This window comes from Lates calcarifer, linkage group LG18 (genome assembly GCF_001640805.2).
Source record: "Lates calcarifer isolate ASB-BC8 linkage group LG18, TLL_Latcal_v3, whole genome shotgun sequence".
NCBI lineage: Eukaryota > Metazoa > Chordata > Actinopteri > Centropomidae > Lates > Lates calcarifer.
In genome coordinates, this window is record NC_066850.1 from 6,017,022 (window position 1) to 6,036,726 (window position 19,705).

Here is a 19,705-nt window from a genome sequence, read left to right on the forward strand (position 1 = left end):
TCTCATCCAAATAAGTTTCTGTGACCTTGGAGTTTATTGAAAACCTGTACCGTTGTGCGACTGTATATTATGTCCCATCTGACTTTTTAGTTGATTTCCCTGATCTACCAATTATTACAGGAATAATGGCCAAAATAAAAAAAGACTTTCCCTTTGTGTGTCCTTTCTCCATATGTCTTTCTTACAGTGCTTCATTTTGTCTTTTCTTCTCCGTAACCAATACCAGCCTGCTAATAACATACATGCTAGCAAAGTCCAGACTCTTGCACTTAGATTCACTGTGCTTGCTGCATCTAAATAAATCATATCTGGATGTTGGCAGTGTGTTACTATATAGCTGAACATAAATATTTCCTGTCTAAGCAGAAAAATGTCACATTCTGCAGCAGGGTTTACATAGCTGAGACCACTTCAGATTTGCAGCATTACAAGCATTGAATTCAATTTCAAGATTAAATACATGATTCAATTACAAACTGCATGCTTTGCACATTTTTACCATCAGGTGGTAAATCATTCTCTTAGATTACATTTGGTGTTTTTGTCCACCTTTTCCTCACTGCCGATGCAGTGTATATGCTGTGGACATGTTGAATAAGTAAGAGGTTTTGAAATAAAAATGTCATCCTGTTAGTCATCCCAAACCTATTATCCCACAGTAGTTTTGTATTTTCATGGTTGAGCTTTTGATACAGTCTTGTTCAAGTTTTTTTTAATGTTCTTCCTGATCTATCGAAAACTGCATGGAGAAAAATGCACTAGACTATAATGTGTCTGTGGGAACTTTCAAAAACAGCTTAATGGGTAATCCTGTCTTGCATACACAGAAGGTCATGGTGAATGGAAACATTGTCCGCTGTATGGTAGAATGTCAATACTATAATCAGATTGGCCCAGTTGATGGATAGGCGGTTTGGCTGACCTATCAGAGATAACTGAATTATTGCTCCCACATATTCACCTTTCTGTCATCCTGTCTGCCTTCTCTCTCTCACTCTGTCTCTTTAGTCGGTCACTCTCTCATCCATTCCCCTCTTCTCTCTCAGGCTCTCATCGTTTCTCTCTCATTTCTTTCCAGTCACTAACCAGATTAGCCATGCCCCTTATGGATTTTGCCCTTTATGGGTCTGTGTGAACGGAAGGGAATGAGGCAGAGAAGTGTATCTGTATGTGTTTGTGTGTGTGTGTCAGGCTGAGCTGTTGCAACCAGATGTTTTTCTCTGTTTTATTCTTCAGAGCGCCACACTGTCTGCCTGTCACTGGCAGATACACAGCCTGGGTGTGTGCGTATTTGTATCTCTGAGTGTTTGAGAGAGAGAGAGAGGGAGTGACGGAGAGCTTTTGTGTGTTTGAGAGGGAGGACATGTGCATATGTGTGTGTGAGATTAATTACTTCCACATAGACTACTAATAATCACTGTGTGGTGGAGGGTCTGCAGTATGAATGATGAATACAAAAACAATAAATTCTTGAGGCTGTGAAACTGATGCACACACCGAATAGGAAGACAGGTGTTTCATGTGAAAATTTTGATCTTCATCCACTGGATGGACTTGAATTAAAATGAGAGAGGGTTAGAGAGACAGAGAGAGGAAACAAAACAAGTTTAATACAGCTTTCTGAGCAGCCCATTCAGGTGCAGAATCTCTGGCCTAAAAAATCAACTTGTCTTTCAAGTTGTCTGTCTTTCAAACTGTGCAAATCCTCTGCATTATAATTCATGTCATTCCCTTCGCTGTCAAGCCTCTTGAGTTTCTAAGTGTGGGAAAAAACACTTCCAAATCACAGTTTGTATGATAATCAGATCATTAAGAACAGAAAATCAAAGCATGAGTCTTTTATCAATATCTAGCAGCTGTAATCTTGTGTCAGCTGTGATTCATGAGTTATTTTTGATGCACCGCATGCTGACAGTTATGCGTAGAAGAATCCAACTTAAATAAACACCTTTCGGACCCTACTAGAAAATTAAGTTTACAGCCCAAATGGGATAGTGGAACCACAGCAGTCTGTCAAAACTGTGGTTACATGAATGACTGATTCCCATGGCCCAGGATATGTGTGTATGTGTGTACTATGTATTTGGCCTAATGCTGGCTTGACACAGTCTTTCTTCATGCTGAGAAAGTTGTTTGTTTAGCTGGTCTTGCTTTAGACTCACATCAGTAAAACTTAGAACAGTAAATCCTAACAGAGCCACTGTATGCATGAGTATATCCAACACTAACATGGGCTTTTAACATTAACAATACTTTTTTACTAGGTGTTGAAGACCAGAAAGCTTTAGGAAAGATTTTATAGCACTTGACTTGCCTTACTTTTGAAAACTTGGGGGGATTCTTCACTAACCCTATCAGCTTGTGACACTATTTTGGTGAACTTGGACACATACAGAAGCGCCGTCCCTCCAGATTCAGGTTGAACTGATTCTTCCCAGGGATGAGGCTGGAGTTTAGAGAGACCTGACTGGCCTTCTGTCCCAAACCTCTGGCCTTCTGTGAGTGTGTGTCCATGGGAAAACAAGAAACAGGAGGGGGAGCAGGGACTGAGATGGATGGACAGATGGATGGATGGAGCTAAATATATTTTCATATAAAAAAAAAATGTACTTCAGAGGAACAGAGAGGACACGGACTATTTCTGAATGTAGAATATTTACTTGTTTACACAGGAGTGCAATAGTTTTGCACCATTGCCTTGACATCATTTCAGTTATAAACTTGACAAAAAGTCATAAAGCAGATATGACAGATGATTAATTTTTTGGAAGTTTACACTGGTCAGAAAGTTACACAATCTCTCTCTCTCTCAAGGCCATTTCAGGACATTTCCCAGGACCCCCTTAGACAGGGGTCATCACTATGACAACAATCTCTGAGGAACTCTGTAGTAGAGGAGTTACGTGCATGTACATTTGTGTGTATATGCCCACACGCATGCATTCCTCTCTTCAGACAGTAGCCTCTTAGGACAGGAAGAGAGCTGCTTTGATTAAATAATCAAAATGCTTTGATTGTGTACATGATTACAACCTAGACAAATACATGTTCACACATAAATAAACACACACACACACACACACACACACGCACACACACGCACGCACACACGCACACCAGAAGCCACATAAACAGTAAGAAAACATCTTGTTCTGGCTGATAAACTTGTAGAAGTAGAGTAAGCAGCCAGCACTGTTTGTACTCACAAATCCCATACAGTGTAAATAGTGTGATGTGTGACTGTGAATGAAAGTTTGTAAATGTTAGTGTGTTGTTATGGCCAGTTGCTTTAACCAACCTACCTATCAAAAGGAAAACAGATCTACTGTGAAGAATTTTGAATGGATATTTGGTGTTTTTCATTTGGTGTGTCCCAATATGTTGATAGTATTTACTCACATGTGAATTACTCGCTAACTTACTGTAAACTTAACCACCAAAGGCCTTTCTACAGTCACCTCTCTTTCATCTGATATCTTTTTTAAAATCTTTTTCTAATTACCATTCTCTGTCATACTGAGGCTTTCTACATTCCTGGATTGCTGCAGCTCAGAGAAATAAATGGACCGGTCTTGTTTTTGTGTCTCTACAGGAGCGTGTGGAGTATCTGTTCCTCATCATTTTCACAGTGGAGGCGTTCCTGAAGGTAATAGCTTATGGCCTGCTCTTTCACCCCAACGCCTACCTGAGGAACGGCTGGAATCTGCTCGACTTCATCATTGTAGTCGTAGGGTAAGTGATCAAAAACATGCAAGAAGAGATAAAAGCTATGGAATGTTTTTTAATGATCCTGTGTTACCCATAGTGAATCTATGTAGTTTCATAGAGGGTTTGACAAAGTCTTGTATGAATGCTATTCACTGTCTCTTTCCTGGGTTTTTAAAAGCACTGCCTGACACATTTTTTCAACAGCAGCACACCAATGGCAAATTAATCATAGTACCTTGGTATAATTACTGTCAACAAGTGAAACTACAGCTAAGCCAATTGGCAGCCTGTGTCTAATGCCAGAGGTTGTCATAGTGATCACATTTCCTATCAACACCTTTAATTCTTGTAGCAAAGACAAGGAAGCTACTGCACTTCCTCTGATCTTTGATAACATTTCTTCACTTTAACAATTTTCTTTTTTCTTTATCTTTAGTTTTTATCTTTCAGCCTTGTAACCATACTCGTAATTCAACAGATTTGCAAAATCCCACAACATAAATATAAGTCAATGAGGAGCTTGATTGAGGAAGATTGTGGTTTTGTTTTTGTACAGGAATAATTCTAATCTCTTAGTATATGTGGTATTTTAATACATTTTTAATATAAAATACTGCAATATACAACAACAAGAAGTATTGCATTATAGCAAGCTTCCTTTACAGTTGATCCGTATTAAAGCTGCAGTAAACTTTTGCCTACAGTGTATTGGTGAGGCCTAAACTGATTAGCTTGTTAGATGCTGATAGCAAAGCTCTGCTCTGTTTTTCTTTATCTGCAACTTAGCAACATAGCCATCTGCTAAACCCTCTGTGCCTGTGTGCCTGTGTGTGTGTACGCGTGTGCCCTGCCTGCCAGCTGTGCTTTGTGTATAGTGTTGTGTGGGGGTAATGGTACAATAGCCAGTGGATCTTAATACCATAAAAATGGTCTAATTGACCGAGTGTGTGTGTGTGTGTGTGTGTGTGTGTGTGTGTGTGTGTGTGTGTGTGTGTGTGTGTGAGAGAGGAACAACAAGAAAGCACCCCTCAGCCTGAAGGAAGGCTGTGTGAATGCAACAACACACACTCAGTGAGTCTTGTTCATTGCCAGTCAAGTGTTCACTCACATTAGCCGTCATTAACTGAACATGGTTGGCTTCACCCCATAGACACACACACACACACACACACACACACACACACACACACACACACACACACACACGCACACACACACCCTATCGGCTGGCATCATGGTGCCAGTGCCCCTGGCATAAACACAACCTTTATCACTCTTACGCTGCTATCTACCCCCTCTGTCTGCCTCCCTCTCTTTCTCTCTGTTTCTGTCTCTGTGTCTTTTATTGTGACTCAGCGTTATTTAATACGTAATACTACTGTACTGATCCCTGCAAGAAAATTGTCTTTTTCCTTGCAACCTTGCCACTGGGAGGTCAGAAGATCAGACACAAGCTACAGTTCTGGAATTGGCAGAGTTTAGTGTCAAGGACACTTAAGGAGGGTTGGTGCTTGCTGTCTGGGATATTAAACCAGGGTGGCCTCCTTAGACTTACCCACTGTTCTTAAATGTTTCGTTTTTCCCAATATGAATGCTTTGTTAAATAAAGCTAATTTATAAATGACTAAATAGTCCTTTCTAGTTTGATACAGTTACAATTTAGGGGTTTTCACAGAAAAACTAGATAGAGCTGAAATTCAGAAAAAAAACAAGGTGAAAGCATGATTATGGTGTTGAAGGTTTTCTGCCAGGTGACCTCCTGCTGCTGTGCACATAATGTATTCTCAAGAATTAGGGCATCTTGTTTTGTTGAGAGACAAACACCAGAGATCCGATCCAGTTTCCTACTCAGTGATAAAAATCACAAAGATGAACTCAAGTGCAAGATCACAATATTTTACTGAACCTAGCCATTCCTAAAGGGTTGCAGATTAGAAAAAGCTCATGCAATTTGTCATATTGGAAGGCTCTGACTTAGACCAAATTTTTCCTTTTAAGTAAAAAACATTGTTGTGGAGACAACACAGAACAGAAAAAATGAAAAACAATTCATCAATAAAGTGAAACACAAATACAAACACACTCCATTTCACACATACTGGGAGGACACACAGATCCAGGAAATGTGACAGCACTGCATCTCTGTGTGTACATGAATGAAAGTTTCTCTTTGTGTCTATGTGAGCCTAACTCCCAGCCTGTGTGTGTGTGTGTGTGTGGTGTGTGTGTGTGTGTGTGTGTGTGCGTGCACAAATGAAAAGTGACAGAGTTCACTCCCTCTGGAATGTTCACCATATGGGTGAAAGAACTTGTACCTGGTGCTGAGCAACCTCGGAGGCACACACACATGCACGTGCGCTCTTCATACACGTGCACACACACATGTACACTCCCACATACACACAGAGACTAGAGCCCATACTCTTGCTGACACGTACCTGAGAGTTTATTAGTGAAGGTTCAGTGAGCTAATGGGCTGTATGCGTGTGTGTGTGTGTATGTGTGTATAATATGAACAGGTAACTATATAGACTTTCTTGTTAGTCTCTCAATTACATAGCTTGCCTTCTTCATCTCTTTGTCCTCTCTCCACCATCTTTTGATTTCTCTTTAACCCAGTATGTATTCTTCTCCTCTCCTTCCTTGTACTATTTTCAAACCTCTTTCCCTCTCTTTTTCCATCCTGTATCCCAGTTATTTTTTAGGGAAAAATGTATTGACAGTCGATGTTGCTTGGAGATCACAACAAGAAAAGAGATTAAATAGAGTGAGACCTTCAGGCAAACATTTTGAATATAAATTATTAAAAATAATTCCAAAACATTTAGTTAGCTAATCAATTAATCAATCAGCAAAACTAGTAATTAGATATTTAAAGTCATTTATCAAGCAAAACTGTCAAAATTTCTCTGGTCCCAGCCTCTCAAAATTGTCAATTTGCTGCATTTGTCTGATTTTTATTTCATTGTAGATTCAATATCTTTAGGCTTTTGACTGATAGTCAGACAAAATGTTTTTTTAAACAATCAGTAGATTATTTGATAATGAACATAACCAGCTGTAGCTTAATGGCACATTTATAATAATCCAAAGATGAATTAACTGTTGAAATTGCTGTAGTGTTGTGATGGTGACATGTTGTCTACTATGGAACCTCACAGCCTCTGTTATCTTTATGAATGTACACAGTTGGTACTATCTTTAGCTGTGGATGTACACAAGCCATTATGTGGTGCTACACTCAAAGGCTCTAATTATCATTTAACACCCCACCACAGCAAAACATGTTGGGCGAAATGCTGGTGGTGCAAAACTGTGGATCCTTGACGTGCTTTTCATACTCTGTTTCAAAGGTGTGCTTCCCACTGAGCGAGAGAGAGAGAGAGAGAGAGAGAGGGAGTGAATCAAATTGAGAGGGAGGTAGTGCGAAACAGAGAGGCAGAGAGAGAGTGAGAGGGAAAGAGAGGGCGATATGTTTTGAGAGGTCTTTTCAAGTGGCCATTTCATCTGTGCTAATTGATAATTCTCCATGACTAACACGCCGCTGACTGGCCTTTGAGCCACGCTAGCTGGAAAATGGTATTGTATGGTGATTTCTAAAGGATCTCAGAGAGACAGAGAGAGGAGGAGGAGAGTGATAAGCTCAGCTGGACGTACATAAATTCAAGCTTGTGAGCCACTTGCACCAAAGATGTGTCTGTAAATAATTTCATAGGGGATAACAGCTGACAAAAGAGTACAGTACAAAAACATGTTTAGACCCTTTATTGAAGATTTATATTATTTATATTTTATTTGCATTATTATGTATGTCTATGTATTTTCCCGATGTGGTGTACAATATACTGTACAAAATTTGGCCATGTAGTCTACACAAATTCAAGTGAACCACTCTCAGACAAAGAAATGTCTGTAAATAATTCCATAGAGGTTAATTGGTGACTCTAAATTGTGGGTGTAGGTGTGAATGTTAGTGTAAATTGTTGTTTGTCTATATGAATTACCCCCAGTGCCTCTCCCCCAGTGTCAGCTGGGATAGGCTCCAGCCCCCCGTGACCCTTAAAGGATAAGGGTTCCTTGAATACCAGATATATTACAGCAGAGAGAAGAAAAGTTGTGTGACATCATGTGGCATTAGATATGTGTTATAGTCAATCTGACAGTGATGTGAGTGCACACATTTTGGAGACACCTCCACCACATGAACAGTGTTCTGTTGAGCCGATTGTTAAATCATTAAAGCTGAATGTCTCACATTTCCTTATCTGTGAAAGACAGAGGGAACAGATGAAACACTTTCTGTTGTTGTGTTGGAGAGCTAACTAATTAAGCTGGTTTATTTTCTACTGTTGACTTTTCTCCAAGAATCATTTGATTGTGAAACAGCACAGATGTCCTCACCATTCTCTTCACTTTTAGAATTTTGGTTCCATACTAGGTTGATGTATAAATTTGCAACACTTCCATTGTTTTATAGATTATGATAAACATGATGTAGATGGATTAGTTTGGTATTGACAACAGTGATAACAGAGGGTATGAAATACAAAGCCAAAATGACATCAACTTCACTCTGTATTATATCCCTTGTTTCGCTCTCTCACAGATATTCTCCAGTATGTGGAAATGGCACGTCAACCTGACGACGATGGTCATTGAAGTCTTTCACTTTCTTCTTGCAGGTTATTTAGTGCGATCTTGGAACAGGCCACCAAGGGGGACGGGGCCACGCCTATTGGTGGGAAGGCGGCAGGCTTCGATGTCAAGGCTCTGAGGGCATTCAGAGTACTCAGACCGCTCAGACTGGTCTCTGGAGTACCAAGTAAGTGCTGAGAGCTGTGGAAGAAAGAAAGAATGGAAGAGAAAATGAAAGAAAGACAGAAAAGAAAGAGTAGAAATGATGCTCAGGGGATCAGGTGTGAATGGTGATTGGGTGAGGTAGGGGAGAAATGAACCACAGATTGGAGCAGATATTGGTGCTTGATACCACACATACAAGCACAATGACACTCAAATGCGCACACACTTGCTCACACGCATAGTCCTCTTGTCCTGTTGTCAGATACTCAGACAGTATGAGCAGTAGATGAGTTGTCTGTCAGCCTGTCTCTGTTAGTGACTACAGAAATCAATAATCCAATGAACCAGAAGACAGGTTAGGATTGGCTATTGTGTGAGTGTGTGTGTGTATGACAGCTCTTGTGATTACAATACCAAACAAATGCAAAAGATGCTAGAGCACATCCCACTATCTACCTCACTCATGAGTGCTGAAGTGCACACTGTTTAGACTGAATCCTGTCCAAAATCACTGGACTATTGAATTGGTGTCATGGCCTCTGATCAGTAGCATATTTGCTAACTGCTTAGCACACTGACCGACAGATTTGTGTTTTTAAAGGCTTTCAGGGTCATTGCTGCTTATATTGTGTAGAATTTACAAAAGCTATGATCTGTAATTGTGTGTAATAAATTTTGTTTGTTTTGTTAAAAGGGTAGATGTTTTAGATGTCACAACCATATCAGTTTTAACAAAGGAATAAGTACTGTGTTATGGAATTTAATCAGTAGGTACCAGAACCATTCCAAGTATTCCTTCATTGATGCCACCTACTGTGGTTTTGCAGATGCATTTACTTCACCAAATTATGTGTGAATAATTGCACAACGGTCTTCACTCAAATACAAATTAATAAAACTCAAATTGTGATCATCTCCTGAGCTGGAGGGTGTGCGATAATTTCTTCAATTACACAGAGGAACTTTGGCCTTGTGACTGCCTAGAGTACAAATGACATTATTTAGTATGGTCATTTTCCTTTCCCATAAAGGTGTAATAGTGTACAACATTCAATAGATACTGCAGTTTTGCATAAATAAGTCCCAAGTTGATGATTATAGCTGCATACACAACATTTTATTTAAAAAAACATTTAAAATTTATTTTTAACAATCAAAGATTCAAGACGAAATGTTTACATGACTGTGATGTAATAAGATGTGTATTCATTTATGCCAAACCATGTTTATTAATACACTTTTTAAATAAACCCACATTTTCTCTTACAAAGTTAACTGTGGCCAAAACGTTTTCATTTTTGCTATTCATATTATTAGCCAGCAATATATTCTACCAGGCTTTGTATTTCTTTGATTGAAGGTATTCTCTCCAAGTGGATCATATGCAAAAAGAATATTAAAGCTTTTGGGACAAATGTAGTAATCAGTTGAAGTGCTTATATAGTAAGTGCAACCATTCTGCAATGTATGATAAGAAGGCTTTTGTGATCACATCCATTTGTATTTGTTCTCAGAAGTTCATCTTTGTGTGTGCTGCAGGTTTACAGGTTGTGTTGAACTCCATTATCAAAGCCATGGTTCCTCTGCTCCATATTGCCCTGCTGGTCCTCTTCGTCATCATCATCTATGCCATCATCGGCCTGGAGCTCTTCATGGGCAAGATGCACAAGACCTGCTTTTACGACCATGGTACAGACACACACTTACAGACACTCACACAAAAGCGCATAAGCACAGAGTGAGACAGAGACAGAGTATTTAGACTATTATGCACTGATGCACAGATCAAACACATACACTAACACACTGCACTTCAATGATCAGATACATTTTGAAGCATGCATTCAACGGTGTGTGAAAGCATGCTTCAGTAAGCATATATTCACACAGACACATACTTGCATCTCCTCCAGTGATGGAAACAGATGTCAATACTGTACCACCTAAACCTGTTCAACTGAAATATCAAAGTGAGTCATAGCTGTACTCTCACCTTACTACTCTTATGTTTCCAAGATAATAAGTCAAAATGACTTCAGTAAGACGTCGACCTTTAGTCAACAAGGCAGAGAGAAAATAGAGCGTATACCTTAAACAGTTTAAATGATCACATCCATTAATTATTCAAACCATCATTTATGTTTCTGAGTATGAGCGATTTGAGCAATAATTGAAACAGCAGCTGCCATAAATGATTGAAACAATTTTCAGTAGAGGCCCCCAGGTATAAATGGACTTGAGTGTTGTTATGGTGATGTTATAGGTCCCATGAGAGGAATTAGCTTTGCACTGTGTAAGTGCTAGTGGAATACTCTCTGTTATCCTATACATCACCCCGGAGAGCTTGTTTTGTATAATTAGTACAACACTTTTCACACAGATTTTTTATATTACTGCTCCATTTGGTTTTAATTTGGTTTGTCCTCTTTAATCTTCTCATACATGTAGGGTTTTCCTTTTTAATAAGTTCTTTTTAAATGTAGATGTACAAAAACTTTATGAAAGATTATTTTAGATTTCTTCCTGAAGTAAAAATCTTCATCAGTTCATTTTTCTAACAGCAGGTAAAAGCTAAGGATTATACTTTGATTAGTCTTGCTGTCAGTTCACTTTCTGGGATAGCTTTGGATGCATTCAGCACCCCTTGCACCCTGGCTTGTTCCTTATTGTATTTCAACAACTCTCAAAAACTCTGCAACTAGATGATGTTTTGCATCTCTATAAGGAGTTTATTGAAAATGATACAGTAAATGACTTCCTAATACATCTTGTGTCTTTTGTCACAGGAACCACTGCAGAGGAAAAGCCGGCACCATGCGCCCCTGATGGTGCTTATGGTCGACACTGTACACAGAATGGAACCAAGTGCACGGTGGGATGGGAGGGCCCCAATGACGGCATCACCAACTTTGACAACTTTGCCTTTGCCATGTTAACGGTGTTCCAGTGTATAACCATGGAGGGCTGGACGGATGTACTGTACTGGGTGAGCCGGACACCACAATAGTGTCTTTGTGTGTATTTGTGTGAATGAGTGCCATACTGCTTGGTGTGTGTAGCCACTACACAATATCTCTGACATCAGTGCCACATGAGCGCTTTAGAGAAAAGAATATAAAGCAATAACAAGAACACTCTTCTCAGAAAAGCAGGTATGCACGCAAAGATTGTTCAGAGAGAGAAATACACACACAAACACACAGATTCTGTTGATGTGTTTGCATGTATTAGCTCATATCTCAGGATAAATCAATGCAGACAATACACTGTGTAATTGAAAGCGCCAATTCATCTGGAACGTGTGTAGATTCCTGATGCTTAAGTCTAGTGTCAAGTGAACACACAACACACATACAACCACAGAGGCATTTGAACTCACAAATGCAGCCCCTTCCTCAGTAAATAGCCAGAAGCATTCAGCAGTCATGTCTAGCCAAATAAACCAATAGATTAGTCTGCGCTGTTAATCAATGCAAGGGAAGGTTCAATCAAACTCCATATGTGCCTTCTTGCAAAAGCATTTGATTTAGACCTTTGCAATGGAGGTGAGGTAAAACATATTTTTCAAGAAAAATGTTTAATCATTTCTATTTTTGATGCAATGAAATGCAGCTTTAACATGTACCTGTGTGTAATTAAGCACTAGAGCTATCCCCTGACCTCGCCACTCTATATTTAATATGTACTGCCTTTCTGTTGCCCTCTGCCACCTATCCCACCACTGGGAAGCACTCATGTGGTACAGATGAGTACCGGTTTCTTCAAATTTTCAAAACATCACTTTTACATTGCTTTTACAATGCAAGGAAATTGCATCAATTTCCAGGGTAGCCCTAATTCGTACCTCTCGTGTATTATCATTATTTTCATATTACAAAGCATCAGTTGCTGGCGATCTTTCAAAAACCCAGAAAGTTGTTTTACACTGACACTTCTGCCTATCTTGAAGAAAAAATAAATCATGCACTGCACAATAAAAATAAATTTTCCTTGTTACTAGAGTCTTTATTTCCTAATAATAACTTAAATCTCACAATAAGGTACAATATATCATTTTTGTTTGCATTAAGAAATTTATACACAACAGACAGATTACTTTTTCATCAAGATGGATAGACAACTCTGGAAATACCTTCAAAAATAGTGTTAAGAATTGGGAAATGACCTTTTGGGCAGTGATTTATCTGCCAGAGAAACAGATTTTGAGCTTTGAGTGGAATGTAATGATAATATATGAGAGGCACAAACTGGGACTAACTTTCAGAGTACTAAGGGAATTAGTGAATCATTAAATTAATAGATGTCTTAATGAATTAAAAAACAGTGAACAGTTACACTACTACAGAAGATGCTGAATGAATTTTAACTAAACTGATCTCAGGTGAAAAATGTAAAGTTTTTTCTGAGTGTGCATGTGTGTGTGTGCATGAGTTACATGTGTCTGTGTCATGTGTACACATGGAGCAGAGGGCTTACTAGCTCTACACCCCTTCCTGCTACCCTGTCTTGCTGCAACCTCTTGTATACACGCACACACACACACACACACACATACACATACACACATACACACACACAAACACACAACTTCACATCAGTTAACGCAAAATATATTATGAGAGTGCTTGTGTAACCAGCTCTCTTTATAATGAATGGGCCCTATTTATCAGGAGTTGTAAGTACAAATGATTATGGAAAATCATTTAGACAACACCAGGCCTTTAAAAACATTTGGTTTGCAATGGTTCATTATGTTTCGGCCCTGCATTTCCATAGTTTTCATTGTCACACATTTTTGGGAATATAGATTAATGATATCCAACATCTAGTGCTGTTGTTGCAAACCCTCCTCCACCCTCTCCCTTTTTGTCTTTCTACAACCAGTACTGTCCATCTTAAAGTGGAAGCTCTTTAATTTAGTAGCTGGAAATGCACGACTGTGCTTATTTTTGGCTCCTTAAATGATATATTTTATTTTTATATTTATATTTTATTCCTGACATCGTCTTTTAAATGCCCATTAATTCAATTTAAGTGTAGATTAATAATCTGACATTTCTGTTATAATTGAATCCTGGATATTAAACTGTTCAGACATCACCTTGTCCACATCATCTCCCATTTACATCAACCCTAATAAGGATCTGTCTCTGTTTAAGCAGTCCTTAATACAATATCCAGATGAATGTGTGGCATATTCCGCAGTAACTGAATATCGTGAAACAAATCCTTTTTATTTGATTTCGCTTTTTTTATGCCACATTTTTAGTGCCACATGCTGTAATTCCTCTATAAAGGACAGTAATTGGTTTATATTTATACAACTGTAGACAGCATCTAAATGTGTTTCCGATACAGGCCCATACACCTTTCCAAGAAAAGATTCCTTAAGGGATTGTCTAACTATGTAAACACTTGGTATTAAAGCTAAGGTTTGATATTGAGCTACAAGAGCGGTTAAGTGTTGTTTAGTGTTCTTAATTGTGGATAGTCAAGAACCTGCTCTCCAACAAGAAGACACAAGGGCTTAGACACACACTTAATTATACAACATTGCCACTCTTGCTTCGCCAGGTTTCTACAGCTCTTTTTAACAGGCACTGCTCCTTTGTTGTTTCCTGTCTTTCGTCTTTTCCCTTTCCTTCTTTTTTTCCCTCTCTAACACACTTTCTGTCCCTGACCTCTACTGCCCCCCTCATTCACTCCATCATTCTCTTTATGTCAATCCTCTCAAACCTTTTCTTCCACATTTCTTATTCCTTCTCCATTGTTCTCATCCCTCTCTTCCTTCCACCTTACCTGTCTTTCCTCCCCCTTCAACCCTGCCAACTTTTCTCCTGTTAATCCCCCTCTTTTCTCCTTCTCCATCTCTCCTCTGTCTCTTCTCCCTCTCAGATGCAGGATGCTATGGGCTATGAGCTGCCATGGGTCTATTTTGTCTCTCTCGTCATCTTCGGCTCCTTTTTCGTTCTCAATCTCGTTCTGGGGGTGTTGAGCGGGTAAGCGGTTACACTGTTGTCATGTGTGTACATATGTTTGTATGTGTTTTGTTTGTGATGTGGCTGTTTGCAGTGTTTTGGTTAAAGATAAATGTAAATGACTGTGTAACAAGACTCCCTTGACCAAACATTTAAAGTGCAACTTATATTTTCCAGTGAACCAGAGGAGAGTGGAATCAAGAGGAAATAATCCATGGCTTGCTTGCTTATTTATTTTTAAGAATTAATATTAATGGTTTTGATGTGTCAGCCTTAATTATTATATTTATGATAACTTGGCTCAAGCCTTGTCTTAAGGTGTACTTTGCACACTTTATAAGCATCCACACGCTACAGGTGCCAAGGGAGAATTGCATATATAAAACATCTGCATATGTATTGATTTACAGAGATGATGAATGCCAAACAATGACAAATGATTTTGCTCCATGTGTAGATTGTCCTGATTTAGTTCAAGTGATACACAGAAGAAATTAAATGCAAATGAGAGCAGGGTGATAACAGCAGTCTCACCTCAGTGGTCCAGCAGTAAAAAGCAGAGCTAGACTGCCACAGTTCTCTACGGTCGGGGAAAGATAAACTGACGATCACTGGACTGAGCAAAATCTCCTGTTCTCTCTCCTTTCTGTTCCACTCAATCAATCCTTTGTCACAAGCCTGAGAGAAACGCGCACATGCATTTACACACACACACACACACGCACACGCACACACAGAAAGCAGTGACGGACCTTGTGTCTATCGCTTATGTTCATGTCAGCTGACCACAAGGGGCCACATCCCGTCACAACCTTTAACGGGATGTCTGTGATGGACAGGTGGACACACACATGTACACACACACACACACACACAAGCCCTCCAGACTCACGGGATTCTCCTCTTTTCGCCAGCACAGGTTCAATAACAAACACAACCAGTTTTTGTGTTTATAGCTTTTTTTAGTCAAGTTAGTTATTTTTGCTCAGTTTCAAGTGACCATCTTCTGCCTTAAACTCCAAACTATATTTAATTATCAGTGTTGTATGTATACATGTGTTGGTTTATATATATGTTTTGTCTCATGCAAATTAGCATGCATCTGCTTGCGCTGTTTGTGTGTGTACATTTGTGTAATGGCACATGCTGCTGTTTTGTTTCAATAAATGCTGCTCTAGCAGGCGAGCTGGGTGCTGTTTTACCCTGCTTTGCCAAGTCACGCTGTTTTAGTACAAGCACCACCCGGCCTGTAGGGACACACTGGGGTATAAATAATTCACCCCTCAGGTCAGCTGAGGAGGTGGAATGCTAAAAAAAAACTTGCACAACAGGGAAAACACAACAGGCAAAAAAGGTTCTTCTGAGGACTGTGTAGAGTCTGGAGGAAACATGGCATTTAAGATGGAAATTACGAGAAGGCTGCGCTGAATAGGAAGCAAAATTTTTTGTAAGCGTAATAATTTGGTTAGTTTGGTCAGTTAAAAACAGTATAATAATCATGGCAACAATAACAATGGTGACTATAATAACAAAAATAGTAATAATAATGAGCTACACATCAAATTTACTTCTTTTAAATGAAATTAGTGATGAAACCAACATGAATGTTAATTAAAATGTAGAATAAGGCATTGAGAGCAAATTATTTTTCATGAGGACAGTTATGATGACTAATCCATGGGAGTCTTGTTGCACAGTATGTTCAAGTATCTAACTAAAATGCTGTCTCTCCACAGTGATTAAGCCTGAATTGGGCTGTTTGGATTTCTAATTTCTTTCTAATTTCTTTCCCTTTTGACAGAAATACATCTGTACAGCTTCTTCACACAAATATAGAAATAATAATAAGCTCTAAGAGGAGTTGTTTAGTTTATCATGTGGGCCATTCATAGCCTTCTGTCATGATCACTATTATGTCTCCTAAATCGACTAATACACCTCTTTATTGTTTTTTAAATCCACATTAAATGCAGCTGATCAAATATGTTGCCATGTGGCACATTGAGTGACTCTGACAAATACTATGAATGCACCATAATCCCAGCAGGGATCCTACAGAAGCAAACGGTTCCATCTGCTGGGAATTTTCACAGAGGATCTAACTCCTTCACTTGCTCCCTTCTTCTTTCCTTTCCCTCCTAACATTTCCTAATTGCTTTCACTTTCATCCCTGCCTTCTCAATCAATCTTGACCTCTTTGTCCTCCCTTCATCTTTACTTTACATCTATCCTCTCCTTCTGCCTCTTGGCCCTTCTCCTCCATTCCTCCATCTCCTAGGTGAATGATGCAGTAGATTACAGGTGGCCCTGGGTCTATTTTGTCACCTTAATCATCATCGGATCCTTCTTTGTGCTAAACTTGGTTCTGGGGGTGTTGAGCGGGTAAGGGCAGGGTTAAAGGTCAATTGAAACTAACTTCTCTCTCTCGCCTTTCTATCGTTGTGCTCGGAGAGCTTTGCTCCTTTCTCTTTGCTCAGAGGAACTCTATATTTCTTTCTTCTTCCTGTTAGTGGCAGTAGGACAAGCACAAAGTATGTATAGGAATGTGTTGTAGTGAAACTGGAGGTATATATGTTTGAGGGTTTGGAGCTCAACCAACTGAGTTACATTAAGTGCTTGTACGTGTGTACTCATTATCATTTGTAGCTGACTATAGTGAAATTGTATTTCAGAGCATCTGGCTTCAGGACATTTCAGCGTGAACAATGCTGATAGATCTACTGGATATAGCCTCCCTAAATACAGCTCTATGGTGCTGTTCCTATACAAAATCACTATTACTATCATGAAATGTTCCACTCTCAGCACTACTGGGAAGGCACAAAACACTGTCATCTCCATTAAAATAAAGAGAAACATGGACTAGTTTTATAAATTCAGACTCCCAGTGGACACAGCCTAATATCACTCCAAATAAAAGCTGTGTTTGTACACCACTGTAAGGACATTGACAGATTCTTTGCTGCTTGCAGTTAGATTTCACATGAAAACATTTAAGAAAATATACCCAGATATGTGAGCATATCAATAAAGTTTGCATACATCTAAATCTTCTGCCACAATAATTCACACTTATTAATGGATCAGACAGTTCTAGGAGATCTAGCTAATTTTTTCATCTTAACCTGAACCTTTATGCTTATGATTGTTGAACCTTTCCAGGTTATTGGCTACTCACCATCATCTATTAAAAAAGATAATCATTACCTTTGCAATTAAGTATAATTTTGATTGTGAATTGTATGAAAAATCACAACTAATGTGTGAAAAGTTTCACATTGTGTGTGTAACCTCTCTTCATTCTGATGGTTCCATCCCGTTCTGATGAGGTTTGGTAGCAAACAGGTTGAGGGGAGTGAAGTGTCTCACCCCTGACTGACTGACCTGAATCTGACTCTTGATACCCACAGTGATGTGACAGCAGCATTGTGGGAAAAATAATAGAGGTCTATCTGGTCCAAACAGCTTGGGGGGTTCGGCTGTCTGACTCTTTGTCTGACTTCTGACTAATGATGCTGTCAACACACTACACAGCCTGACCTTTTACCAACTGCTACCTCCATGGTGTGTGTGTGGGTCTCAGATTGGCATAATAACTAATGGCTAAACAGAAAGAAGGAGAGCAACGGACATAGAGACAGAAACGTCGAGTGTGACTACATCCATCTGGATTTGATGTAATGTGTAAACAGAAAGAATAGATAGAGGCTGGCCTGAAAGAGACTGGGTGGTGGGATAGAGAAAGGAGCAGGAAGTGGGGAAAAAAGAATTCAAAGATGATTTAGGCCAGATAAATGAGACAGTGAGAATAGGAAAATGAGAGTGATGCGTCAGGATTTTGCACTCACACACACATACAGTATGTATGTGTGTGTGAGTGCACATTGACACACACAAATACAGATCAATAGGACTGGATGCCCTGTTAATGCTCTGACAAACGAGAAAATCGCAGTTTGTCATGATGCTCATTGATCTTTGTTGTGTGTGTCTCTAGTTTGTAGTTGTGATCTTAGGTTCCATCATTCCGTTAAATTACAAACACACAGACACACACACACACACACACACACACACACACATACACACACACACACACACACACACACACACATTAATTATGTTCCAGCCTATAGAAGAAAATCAATGACAACAGCACATAACAATCTATAGAGTGGAACCTGTTGCTGCTCTCCAGGGAACAGTGAAGCTTAACATTATTCACAGCATCCCTTGTGTTCAAATTAAAATCTTCTAATTGATTGCATAATATCTGATTGAAAATATTCAGATTAAACCTAAGATAGACAGATAACAAGGCTACATTGTCCAAACCCAAGATCAGAATGTGAAAAAAAGCTGTATATGCTACTGACTGTACTGATATCCTCATGCAGAATATTAATCACACAGAGGCACTTGCTGAGTTTACTTGACAGTGGACCTTCGAATGTTAAGTTATACACTTTTTAACTGCAGATGTTCCAGAGCCTCCCAGCTCCCAGCTCTCAACCAAATTTTCTTTATCCAAACTGTATCTTTGGCTCCACCCTGACTTTGACCTTCTCCAATGGCAGAATTTAATCAAATGCTCCTTAATTCTTTCTTCCCTCCTGACACCTGGAAGTAATTTCACCAGGTTTCATCATAATATTTCACCATTTCACAATCCCCTAATATTGATTTTAGTTGTCTTAAATCAACTTTGTACATGTCCTCTTTGGCCACATCAATCCCAAAATCCCAAGAATTCTGAAAAAGCAGTCATCATGCACATTTGAATAAAGGAAAAGAAATCAGAGATTGCTTTCTAATTAGTAGTTTTAGGAGTGATAGAATTTAAATTGATTGTTCTTGTTAATTCTGCTTTTACACACTTGAAGATTGTATGAAGAGAGAGCTGAGGCACAAAATATCACTCTCAGTTTACCTGTATATCTTCATTCTGACCTATGGCTAGAACCTCTGGGTAGTGACCGAAAGAATGAGATGGCAGACAAAAGGTGAGGAGCTCAGTGATGCAGGTTGACCTCAGTGCAGTGCCACCTCTCCTCCAATTTGACAGGAACAAGCTGAGGTGGTACAGCTGGTGAGGGGTGCCCTCCTTGTGCCTCCCTCTGGGGTTGTAGCGAGCACATTGCAAGTGGGCGGAGATATGGGGTAGACCCAGAACACACTGCAGGAACTCCATATCCCAACAGGCCTGGGTGCACCTGGGG

The 19,705-nt window shown here is 39.3% G+C and overlaps 1 protein-coding gene across 15 annotated transcripts in view; it reads left to right on the forward strand.

Annotated features, from left to right (window-relative positions):
- cacna1c (calcium channel, voltage-dependent, L type, alpha 1C subunit) overlaps nt 1-19,705 on the forward strand; it is a 205,506-nt gene that overhangs the window by 123,132 nt on the left and 62,669 nt on the right. For 12 of the 15 annotated variants that reach the window (XM_051077687.1, XM_051077689.1, XM_051077690.1 and 9 more), the window contains 5 exons: nt 3,593-3,732; nt 8,391-8,530; nt 10,048-10,197; nt 11,295-11,494; nt 14,404-14,507. In XM_051077687.1, the coding sequence (XP_050933644.1) occupies nt 3,593-3,732; nt 8,391-8,530; nt 10,048-10,197; nt 11,295-11,494; nt 14,404-14,507 (734 nt within the window). Of the gene's footprint in view, nt 1-3,592; nt 3,733-8,390; nt 8,531-10,047; nt 10,198-11,294; nt 11,495-14,403; nt 14,508-16,764; nt 16,869-19,705 lie in introns of those variants that run through there. The other 3 variants (XM_051077688.1, XM_051077695.1, XM_051077700.1) reach the window with 2 other exon arrangements.